Here is a 12,792-nt window from a genome sequence, read left to right as displayed (position 1 = left end):
TATTCTGCTATTGCAGAATATTCTGCTATTGAAGAATATTACCAAAACCTGTATTAGGTTATGGCACCTCAGAATTACACAACACGATGTCTTTTGTCTTTTTCCTTTCCCCTGAGCATGTCTACAAGGGGGAGTATATGTCTGCATGGGTCAACAATACTAGCAGTAATAAACTTGTTTTTCTTATTTCCACTGTGTGCCTAAGGAGAAAAGAGGCTGAGGTTTCTGAGGCAGGGACAGGATTACCAGGAAGGGGTGGAAATTACACTGACATAAAAAAATTTGCACTAAAGGGCTTCAAAAAGAGGTCTAGCAACAACTGATCTGAATGGTTCATCGGTCTCTGAATGAGGCTTCATTCTCACCTGGAAGGGCTGATTAGAATACCATCACCTTTAGCTTTTTATCATAAAGGCCTTTACTTTTGACCTACTAGTGTTCCTAACAATATCACCAGTTCTCACATAAAGAGCTCAAGTTAATGGTCAGTCAGGCAGATTAATCCAGAAAGTTCAGATCTGATCCACTTCAGTGGGTTCCTACAGCACCCTGAGGAGAGTATCTCCAAAAATGAAATTTTCATTTCATGCCTGTGAGTGAGTGCTGCAAGCCTCATAGCTTTAGGTTTGTGGCTCTTCCTTTTCCACCACTGGAGTTTCATATCCTAGCAGTTAAAGTGTGTCTGTTCTTGGCTGCAGAGAGGCTGAAGCAGTTCAGCTCAGGCTAATGTTCAGACTGATGTTACTGTAGTGTAGATCTACCTTAACCTGTTTAGCAGGTGGAACTGAAAAGCACCAGGGGATGGCTGCACATGAAACAGATTTAAACTATCAGTGTTATCTGTTACATACATCAGTAATGTTTAGGAACCTTTACATGAATTGTTTCTGGTTTTGTTTTATTTTTCTTTCCTAAGCACCTCTGTGACTGACACAAAATGGATGCAGTTGTACAGTGAGAAAAGTGTCTCTCATCACTCCCTAAATTCACCCTATCAGAAATGTAAAAATTGTGATGAATCGATGAAATACTAGATTACCATTTTCTGTTGCAGGTGAAGGAGCACCAGGAAGATCTGTAGAAGCTATCCTTTCTGTTACTTTGTGTATACTTTCCATTTTTCTTCTGATGGCTGCAGTATATGCTTTTGCAAGGTGAGATTTATGTATCCTTGTTAAAATGTTTGCAAGCACTCTTTTAAAGAAGAGTTCAAACAGTCTTTCAAATCTATAATTTTCAAATGTATGGCTTTTTTTTTTTAAAGTAGAAACTTAGGGTAGGACTCTCAAAGTTTTACTCTAGTGAGGGTAACCTCTATAGATGAAGGAGAAAAACCAACTTAACTTCTCCAGAGGGTGAGTGAGAACAGTGGCTGGCCTGCCTATCTTACTCTTTCAGAGCCACTTCTCTATTGATTTGAGGATATAAATCAGAATGTCAGCTGGATGAATTCAGCATGATGTCTAACCCTACTCACAGCTTGATATGAAGTAAATACTCTCAATCCTGGTGTTTCTTTTACTAATAAATTTATCAGGTAAATATATTGGAGTCTCATATGTGAAAGAGAAATTGACTTCTAGTTCAATTTGTGACCAAAATATTGATGTAAAGAAGTAGACGAGGTACTGCACCCATGATGTGTGCTCATTCATCAGAAGTTCTGTTCTTCAGCTGCATCATTCAGGCAGCTGAAAATTTAATTCAGGAAAACTAAAAGAGTATATAGGCTAGATTCTTTCCCTATGAATTCTATATGTTACTTGACAGATTTGACTAACTTTCCCTGTTGGAAGAGAGAATAGAATAAAAGCCAAGAAAGGATTCCCTGCAACCATTTTGGAGTCCCAGCTTGTCTAAACAAAGTATTGATGTATGTGTCCTTAAATCTCTTCCATGTTTATTTTTCACTATTATTTTCTGTTTAGAATTCGGCAAAAGCAAAAAGAGGGGGGCACATACTCCCCACGAGATGCAGAAATTATTGATACTAAGTTTAAACTGGATCAGTTGATCACAGTGGCAGACCTGGAGCTGAAGGATGAGAGATTTACACGGTAAGCATACTCCTTAGGCAAAACAGTAGTCCAAAGGGGCTGTAGCCTTGACCCTTTCTGACCTTTGCTTGTTTGGAAGTGTTTGTGGTGTTCTTATTTACACAGGTCACTGAGATCCTTTTTCAAAGAATGACCTCCATCCTCAAGACACTTCTCACTAGCTTTTAGAAAATCACTTAATCTTCAGCTCTTTTTACAACAAGATAAAGATCTAAGTGCAAATCACTGTTTAATTGTGTTAGGAAAAAAAAAAAAAAAAAAAAAAAGGCTACATATTTTTAAACGCGCAGAATTTCTGAGGTTTTTTTGATGGCCCGGTGTTTTGTGCAGACTGCAAACCTACATAAGCATTTTGAAAGAGTCAAACTCCCAGAAGTCACAGTCAGCTAATTCAAGAACAAATCTGTCATTGTTTAATTGGCATTTGAAAAGCATTTTTTCACAAAGGAATTTGTATAGCATCCAGGTTTCCATGGAGCTCATCACACTGGCTATCCTGCCATCTACTCCTTTAAGGTGTATGCAGCAATGCCAAGGCTATTCATATTTTCTGTCTTACAAAAAATCTTGTCACATATATTTATCAGCTGGAAAACTGTTCTTTCTGACTGCCAGAAATACAGATATTGTTCACAAAATAAATGTAATGACGATTCTCAATAATACACAACATCCAGCTGAGATAGAAATGCTTGGTGATCGTTCTTTACCTACCTGTATTTTCCCTGCTGTGTCAGATAAAACGCTGTGGTAGGCAGCCTTCTTAAAGATGAGAAGCCTAAAATAGTCCTGCCCTAGCAGTCAGGCATCCTACTGTTGCAGACTAGGAATAGCTGGAAGATGAAAGGCTATAGATGTTGACCTATTTTGTTTGAGTGTGTCTGTGCCTATGTGTGTGGTACAGAGTAAGTTGCTTGTATGTACAAACCTGTTCAAAATAGTGGACACAGGAATGGCTACTTCTAACAGATGAGCAAACAGACTGTGTATCATCTGGAAATCATCACATAATGGGTGGGGTGTGTTCTGTGTGGGGCACATGTCATTCAGTGAGTGCTGTTTAGTACCTGCTAATAACAGCAGAAAACATTCCCTGAAGGCACAACCCCTCACCAATGCACTATGCTAACCGTGACTCCTATAAATGATCTTGTTGGATCTTCAGAACAGCCTTGTTTCCAAGCTGTTAGCTGAATGAGAATAGTATTCATGTTGTTTATATACTAAAGTGTTAATGGGTTTTACTTCCAGATACTCATCATTTTTCTTTAGACGCAAGGAGATATTTGTCATCCAGTAAGTTCTTGCATTATTGAAGTGACACGGTGTGTTTCCCATTCTGCTCTTTTAACTTGTGTGCTACCATACTGGTTTGAATTATATAGTTAACCAAAACGAAATGTCAATCTTTGCAGCTATACTAATGACAAACCACAGTATTTTCTGCTGTGAAATCATATTTATTTTTGTCCCTAATATTAAGATTCAACAGTTCCACAACTATTTTGATATAAGTCAGGGCAATTTTTACATGGAAATTTTAACACTTTACGACAAGATAGCAACCTATCCTTGAAGTAAATCTAGTGCAAATGTGAAAGAAACATGCTCTTTCTTTCCTTTGGCAATCAGAATATAAGTACTTAGAAAAGTTTATTTTTTTCTCAACTGCTTTTTGTACTCATTACATCACAGCTATTTTGCATTGTGCCACTACAGTCTCAGCAACATATCCACAAATCCTTTATCAGTTTGGAGAGTACTGTTGTGCAACTTTTCTATCTAAACTATTTGTAATTTGGAGTTGAACAGTCTCAGACTCTGCAGGGTAAATGCAAACTATAATATTTCACATTTATGTGTACTTCATTACATGAATTATGCAGAGCAAGGGCTTTGCAGAGCAGTGCTTCAGCAGTTTTAATGGCATCACCTTTATTCTAATGAGTCAGTCTTACATTTTAGTTTACAATTTTCATGTCCTTCTATCTGCATTTTTCTCTTTCCTTCTTCCCCAGTATTTCAGTGTCCGAAAGGAAAGATTAATGTCTACAAGTATCTAAAGGGTGGGTGCAAAGAAGATTGAGCCGGACTCTTCTCAGTAGTTCCCAGTGATAGGACGGGGGGCAGTGGACACAAGGTGGAACATACCAAGTTCCATTTAAACATAACAAAAAACTTATTTACTATGAGAGTGACAAGGCACTGGGACAAGGTCCCCAGGGAGGTTATGGAGTCCCCAGTTCTGGACATACTCAAAACCCACCTGGATGCAGTCTGTGTAATGTGCTCTGGGTGATCCTGCTTTAGTAGGAGAGTTGGACTAGATAGGCTCTACAGAGGTCACTTCCAACTCTGATGATTCTGTGGCTTTTCTTCTGCCATTCTTGAAAGGTATATGATGTAGCTGTTAAATTTTGGATTCTAATTTTTCAAACAATAGCTGCACTGAAACTACAGTAGGCTCCATTTCTTTGGCCTTTGTTGGGCATTACAGCAAACTGTTGAAGTTTGCTGTGCATGCACTATTTGAGGGTTCCTCAGGACAGGATTCTTGCCACCTTTTCAACTGGAAGTCATTCAATATGCAGTGGACCCTACTAAACATTCCTATAGCAGTGAGGGGTGGTATATTCTTTATCAGCTCAAAACTTTTTATTTTGTTACAGCTTTTTTTTTAATCTTTAAAGAATGTTTCAATATGTGTTACTTTCTTTTCTGGTGATGTCAGTGACCAAAAGAGACATTTTAGGTGTCTCTAATGCTGTCTTTCACATAGACACATCCTTCCTGGCAATGATGAGTTGTATCAAGAAACTAGCAGAAGCATGGCAGCATGCACTAAGGCAGGGTACTGCAGAACCCAATGTCTAAAATATTTTGCTACCTGATTTCATGCTTCCACAGTTACAGCATGAAAGAACCTTTGTACCCGTTGCCTTTGTGGAATTGCTGTAGTAGCTGTTAGTGACTATGGTGTAACCTCTACAAATTTACCATGCATTTGGAATTGGACTGTGCATCTGGGCTTCTTCATAACCGACTGCCATATGTTGGCTACATTTTGGTAGCTATCTCAGCTGGGTTTGCAACGCTTGCTGTGTTGCAGAATTCTTATTTCTAAGTTTGTGGCATCTTGCAGTTGTACATTATATGCATAGATAGGCAGAGTCTCTTTCCAGGCTGGCCCATTTGTATTTCTGGAATAGCAGTAAATCAGCTGAAATCTGGTCCAGCTGGGTATATTTTCTAGCCTGAGAATGTGTTGCAGAGTTTGTGTGATACTCTTAAAGTGATAAAAGAGCAGCAAAGATTTTTCTTGTATACCAGCTAACATCCCACTCAGTACTCATTTGGAGATGCTTTGGAAACCAGGGGTTTTGTAATTTCTCAGCTGGTACATTCATTTGTCACATTAGCTACCATAAATCAGTAATGACATGGACTTGCAGCTGATGCAGTTCATCCACAGAATCAAGGTACTGTAGTCTCTTCTTGACATCCTTCTTGACCATCTCTCATAAGTTGTCTCTTCAGACATTCTCTCATACTTAGTAGAATGCGGCCTATGATCTCGGCTCTTACTCTCAGAAAATTTGTGCAGCTGTTATCACATGAGAAATGAAGTAGAAAAAGCGTTTTCTGTTCTCTAAGAATATTACTGGAAATGTTTTTGTACATTATTAGATCAAAAATTCAAAAGCTTTAAAAGTCTAGTGAACAAAACCTCAGCAATTGTTTAGTATAGGTTAATCAAAATATTTTATTTCACACATTTTAATAACTTTCTTAGTATGAATTCCTTTGCATTATAGAAGTCAGTTTAAGAAGAAAAAAACATTGAATTTTAAAATACTAAGAATCGCATTTTGCCAATTTTGAAACTATTTTTGGGATCAAATTTTTTTTCAAATCAGAAAATACATAGCAACTCCTAGTTCCCAGTGGTAATTTTTTTAACATAATGGTCATCAGAAAAAAAAATTACTTGAAAAACTTTAGTATCTGGAAGTTTCTAATGCTAGCTAATCCATACACATCATCTCTCAGCAAGTTTTTGCTAGGCAGTCAATGGGATGTAGTTTCAGAGGGCATGTAGGGTGTAGAGCCTTACTAAATTCCATGGAAAAGGAGATCTGCCTTTTGAAACCAAAATTCTAACTTTGAATGTTTGGGTTCTTAAAGTGCATGATAATGGAGATTGTATGAGGCAGGCAATAACAAAAAAACCCAACTCATTTAAAACATATATAGTCCATCAGTCTAAACTTAATGAACTTTGGTCCATTAAGCACACTGAATATACATATACTGGGGGCTCTCATCACTTACTTTTTTGTAACATGCATATAAGGTCTGGCAAATCACTTCTCAAAGCAGACACTCATCTGCTGTGAATAGATTTTGTCACTAAATTTTCAGTGCACAACAGATTTGGCAGGAGACGTGTAACACTTCCCTGTTCCAGGTGCTCACCTAGAGGACAACTTCTTTGGCACCCTACTTTTGCAGTGGTTTCTGCAGCAAGGATAGAGCCATGTAGGTCCCAGTTTCTTCAAATCTTTCCTTGAGAAGTTGCACATTGTGGTGGATGCTTTGAGGCTTTTGTTTCGTTTGGTGTGAGACAGATTACAAAGCAAATGGGGCACAGATTCAGAAGGAATATTTTCAAATTATAAAAACACTTGCACGTATGAGGTAATTAGAACTTTTAATGGAACAGTATTGTATGTAAAATTATTGTCTGATCTCACCTTACCTACGTATTGTGCTTTCAGTGGTTGTCTATATTTAAGGCAAACCACATGCTCTAGGCCATGCTGTTTCTTCTTTTTTTGAGTGGAGACAGGCGTATCTCCTGCTTTGCTTTTTCCTCAGCAAGTTTCCATTTATTAATTAGCTATTAAAAATAGGCTTTCTTAGCTTTGTATCCCAGGAGTGCAAGGTTTATGAATGCGTGTGTCCTGGGACAAATAGAAGAAACAACCATGTGTTCTCTTTCCTTAGGCCTTTAATATTTAGTAAGGGTTAAGCTGTATATGGTTTTCAATTAACTTGCTAAAAATTAATTTCTTCATTGTTCCTTGGAAGTGTCGGCGGTGCTTATAAGCTAAGCCTTTTGCCTACCACTCATTTCTGTTGTTTTCTATTTGGACAAAGGTTTAATTCCCTGTGGATTTCAGATGATTGACCCAGAGAGAAAGCTGAGTCTGTGTGACAATATGGTCTTTAGTTACCACTGCCAACACAAATAAATGGCTTCTTTCTAGCTCTATCATAAGTAATCTGAGTGGGATTCAGATTTTTGATAGACTTCAAAAAAATCCCACACATGAAACAATACACTGTTTTAAAAGAAAATCAGATTTAAGGCAATAAAGCATTCTTTATCTTAGAGAATGTTTTTCTTTCCTAGTTTCAAAGTCAGACAAGTGGGAATCTGGAATTATCCAGCTGAACTAGGGAAATTTGCAGCTTCATGGTTTGGTTGTAAATTGTGCACATCAGTAATACCTATATTCTTATGTTTTGTACAAAAGTGGGAAGTGTGAAGAATGAGACTACAGGTAGATGAATATTTGTTCATTGATGAAATAGTCTAGGATTATTATTAAATATTCCAAGTCAGGAAACTTGGAAAAACCTCTAGTTTTTGAAGCCTGAGGTTGCTGAAACTGAGTACAGCTGGAAGTCTCTAGTGAGCATACAAAATACATGCGTTCTGAAGATTCTTGCACAGAAAAGTCAACATCTTTGTCACAGTCTTCAAGTTAGACACTTATTCTCATAAAAGCATTTATAATATATCACATTTTCTGGGCTGCCAAGCCACTGCGATGTGCACTTGCTATCAGCTGAAGTGTTCAGTAGTTCCAAAAATCAAGTTCTTCACTTAAATGGCCATAGATAGGTTACATTGTAAGTCTGTAGGTGCCTCACTTATTTAAAAATGTTTACTGCTTGTGAAAGATCACATGTGATTATGCCTTTTTTTAAAAAAATCACCTGTTATTAATATTAAAAATTAACTACAAAGAAACATATGTAATTGATTAGTTAATTTACTTAGCTATTTCAGTGCTTCCCAGCTTTGAATGAAAGTTTAAAAAAAATGGAAGTATTGTTGAGTTGTTGTTGAGGTGTTCTTAATGGTGCTGTTGTCTCCTGTGTTTGAGTGTTTCCTGTGTTCTACCTTCAGCACTGACGCCCTAAACAACATACCTAGGTTGCTTATGTGGAGCATAGATGTAATTTTTATTCCCAAATGACAAAAATGAATTAACTTTTTAGGTGCAGTAAGCCCCTAATTGCTATCAATTGGAGAGGAGGAAAGCCAGGAGTATTAAAAATAATACTGGGCTGGCAACTGAGTGATGGCTCTTATTGTTGCCCTATGGCAAAGACAGGTGAATTAAAAGGGAGACCAAATGGAATTTCTTTGCAGAGACTGCTTATAATTTTGTCTTGAAAGAAGTCTAAAAAATTTTGCTTTTTCATCAGAGACATATATTTGCATGCAGTACATTGGAACAGGCTCTTAAGAACACATTTTCTTCAGAAACCTTAGGCTCTACGGTGTTGCCAATATTACTAGAAGGTAGCTTCACCTGCCAGGTAATACAAAAAATATGATATATTGAGCACTAGCTAGATGTCTTAAGTATTCAGCATAAAGAGAGCTGTACTCTTTGTTGGGGTTTTTTGCCTTCATCTTCATTCTAAAGCTCTCCTTCATTTTTCCTACTAAGCACTTTGAGTTTAAACCTTTCTCTGTGAATTCTTACACCAGTGAGACTGACCCAAGGCTTTCATACCCATTTTGCTTTGTTTGCTAGGAGCTATCATAACAAAGTATGAACCACAAGGGCATCTTTAGTAGGTTTGAAATTAGCTTCACTGATGCTTAATAATACATTATTCAACGTTTCTATTACTCTCATTTTATAATGTAATTTAAAAGCTAAATATTTTTTTAGTTATTCAAGAATAACTTCATAACCCAAAGTATTCTTAAAGCAAATTGTTGTCTATTCTACTAAAATTATGGCAGCAGTAGTCATTTGCATTTGTATTATTGAATAGCTTTGGTAGTATTTATATGTAAGAATGTAAGATTTTTTTGAGTGGCTGACCCATAGAAGGTATACTTAGAGCTTTTTTGAAGGAGCAAGTTGTCTTTTAAAGGCAAGCTTTGTGATCCTGAGTGCCCAAAGCTTTTCTTATAAATACATGATGCTGAGTCACCCTTAAAATGGGTTCAGAGACAATGATGATGACTTGAGTTTCAAAAAGCCCCCTCAGTATAGATGTTCATGTAATTTCATGAAGCCTAGTGCAGGATCAAGTTAAATATTCAGTATGTAGCACAGTTTCTAAAATCACCATGCATCAAAAGGAGCAGTAAAAATGAGCATGAAAACAGGCACTCATTTTTAAAATCTTTAGAACAACAGCCACAGCTGTTTGGTATCTCCAGAGCCACACCAATAGCATAATTCATCTGTGACTTATTTTAGATATCTGCTTAAAATGAGATGAAACCACACCTATTTCTCTTCATTGATTTATAAGAGGAATCTAGAATTAAGGAAGATGGATCATATCCTTATCCTCTGAAATGGCCCTTAGAAGACTGGAATAGACTACATAGTGTAAAATGAATCCACTTGATGTATATGCAGTTGTATGCTGGAAGTATGGATTTTCCAGAGCCATGTGAGCCCAGAGCACTGTAAAATGATCTGGAAAGAATGATAGGAACTGTAACTACCATAGCCATATTTGCCAATATCCGTGGTAAAAACTAAGCAAGACAATCACAACATCTGACATATAGTATTTGAATCCCTGAGATAAATAAATCCAGTTCTTCAGTTACTTTCCTCTGAAATGTGTTAACACGCACAATATTGGTGAACTCTCAGCTTGCTACATTTAACAAAAATCTCTGTTGCAGGTTACTTAGTTATAGAAAATCCATCAAGTAAGTTGAATAGAGATTTTTATATTGTGTTCATTGGTGAGTCTCAATGTGTGGTTCCCTCCTCTATATTTATTAGAAAAAAGCTCCAAGCTGCAAATAAATCATAAAAGCATGACTAATTGCATGGTAACTGGAGAAATGCTTTCTCTCTCTCTGGGGTGAAGCCTGCATGTCTGTGTTTCAGCTTGGGAAGTAATACAGGGATATTTAAACTCCTCGGGGTTTAAAACCCATGTCATTATGAGAATGAGGTCACTGCAATATTTTATATGTCCAAAACCTTTCGATGTATAAAATGTTTTTTGAGTGGCTAAACATTATTATGTACTTCGTAATACAATGATAACTTTACAAATTTCCATTAGTGTAAAAATTTCACCTTGGAATGCTATTACCTATAAAACCAGTCCTACTTGACAGTACTGCTACTATTAATAGCATTAAAACTTTGGTGAAGGGGAGCAACAAGAGGAGAAAAATGCTTCTATTTTAACTGAGAACAATTGGAATAAGCAATTTAGAATTCTTTGCCTACAAGTATCAGTTCTATTGAACTGAAAAACACTGGTTATGAATAAACTGTGTTTAAATGAGAATTAAAAAGAAATTTCATATAGTTTTCTAATTCTTCTGTCATTACTTTTAGGCCAATAAGCAAGAAATCCTTCCTACAGCATGTTGAAGAGCTTTGCACAAACAACAACCTAAAGTTTCAGGAAGAATTTTCGGTATGTCACTAGCAGTTGTCACAACATTGCAAGACCTTCAGTCATTTCATGTGTCACATTTCATGTCCTTTTTAAGCAGGCAAGGCCATGAAGGACTCAGGCCTTGATAATCAATACCCAATTACCAGGTTGATTGTTTAGAAAGTAATGTTACACTGATTTGGATTCTGCAGTCTACACTGCAACCTGATCCAAATTATTCAAGTGAGTGTCAGCAAAAGATGATCTTCATTACACTCTGATGCTTCTAAGAACACCATAGTATTTGTTCTTTTGCATATGTAGTTCACCTGAAAACAGTTTATAATTTTTTAACATATACACAGGTGTATTTAACTGCTTTAAATAAGTTCACTTTCCTAAGTGATGATGACCCAAAAAACATAGCTGACATATTCTGTGAAATGTTCAGGCCCCAGTCATAGTTCCATGGAACTCAGAAATGTTTTTCTTTCATAGGTTTAATTGTGGAAAGTAAGCCTCAAGAAGGCTTTTTATTCCTTTACTTGTCATGCTCTTGAGAATAGCCTCCATTGCTTTATGGGAGTAGATGAACACAGCAAGCCTGTCTTTATGAAAGGAGACCAGCTTTTAAAATATACATTACATATAATGTGTATGTACTTCCAAATTTAAATCTCAAAAATGTTCCCCAAGCAACGTTTTTATCGATATGGTTTTTTTTTCTCAACAATATCTTCTCGTTATTTCAGAATTGTTATCTCATAATTTTTAGTGCAATCATTTGCCCTCACAAAAATAATTTGTCAGTCTCCAGTGACTGTTATTTTGGAGCTATAGACTTACCATGAATTGCTTACCAGTTGGATTAACAAAAATGAAGACTCAACAATTGGCTTTTCTTCTGCTGGATTATAATACTTCAGTCTCAGAGGGAAAACCAACAAAAGTGTGAAAAGATTAATGGCATTTCATACAGCTTTTTTGTTATGCTTCTTAAGTAAAATTGGTCTGGATTTAATAATAAAAAGCACCATAAAATTTTTAAGTGATAAAGTAAGGAAAACTTTTTTTCCAATAGCAGAAGTGTTATTTCATATGATCAGGAGTGATTATAGTTATATTATGCATGACTGAAGAGATGAAAAGTTTTACTAGCAATAACATTTCCACATACTAGCATTCATCACTGGAAAGTTTCTAGTATTACTTTCTGCAGGTGTGACTCGGATTGGGTAAGCCTGACAAAACTTTAATGCCTTAAAACTGCAATAATAGTGTCTTAGCAAATAAAAATCTTGGCAATTAATTTCAAATTTAGAGAAATGTAAGTAACTGAGGCCTCATTCAACTAAATTATATAGTCAGCTTATAAGCAACAGTCCTATATGACACCTGGGCTGCCATTTTTTAATTTCTGAGCTTTAGCTTCCATGGTTTAGAGTGTGGTGATACCCTCCCAGATTTGTCCAAGGGCAGGCAGAATTGCAGGGTAGGTCCATTCACTGACTGAGAGTCTATTTATAATCCCTGTAGTACCTATCTTAGCAGATGAATAATAGAACTGACAACATGCTTGAAACTGCATCAGAAATGGCAATGCAGAGAAACAGGTAGCACACTGAAGAAAGAAGCAGACCTGGTGACCATGGTGACCTGGTTTCCATCCACATTCACCTTCTTAGTTCTACATAAATGATGTGTGTAGCAGAGATGAGCTCAAGATATAAACCTGGGGACCATTATGTCTGAAGAACATAACAAGAAGTATGGTGCTAAGCTTGCTTGGGCTCCCTGTACATCTCTGTTCTACTGAATTCAAGTAAACCATGAATTAGACATGAGATATTCTAATTTACACTTTTACTTTATTCTGTGCCTTGAATTTTTGGCTGTTTCAGCTAGCAGTCTTCCTGGGTGTTCCAACATGTTTTGGTAGGTAAAGCAGCTTAGGGATCATTTACAGTAGGCATTTTGTAGACAACAAACCTGTTTGTTTTCCACAATTTATGCCAGTTTTCTATCATGAATGTGACTCTTTCATTTAGTCTTGGAATCCAAG

The 12,792-nt window shown here is 36.6% G+C and overlaps 1 protein-coding gene across 1 annotated transcript in view; it reads left to right on the top strand.

Moving 5' to 3' along the window:
* The window catches only part of PTPRQ (protein tyrosine phosphatase receptor type Q), a 140,286-nt gene that overhangs the window by 110,263 nt on the left and 17,231 nt on the right, over positions 1–12,792 (top strand). Inside the window, exons 51-53 of the mRNA XM_071766341.1 lie at positions 1,055–1,154; positions 1,929–2,057; positions 10,688–10,769. Coding sequence (XP_071622442.1) covers positions 1,055–1,154; positions 1,929–2,057; positions 10,688–10,769 — 311 coding nt within the window. The remainder of the gene's footprint in view (positions 1–1,054; positions 1,155–1,928; positions 2,058–10,687; positions 10,770–12,792) is intronic.

Source organism: Heliangelus exortis, chromosome 1 (genome assembly GCF_036169615.1).
Source record: "Heliangelus exortis chromosome 1, bHelExo1.hap1, whole genome shotgun sequence".
In the NCBI taxonomy this organism is placed as follows: domain Eukaryota; kingdom Metazoa; phylum Chordata; class Aves; order Apodiformes; family Trochilidae; genus Heliangelus; species Heliangelus exortis.
The sequence above is the reverse complement of the archived record's forward strand: the minus strand, read 5'-3'. Positions and strand labels throughout refer to the sequence as shown.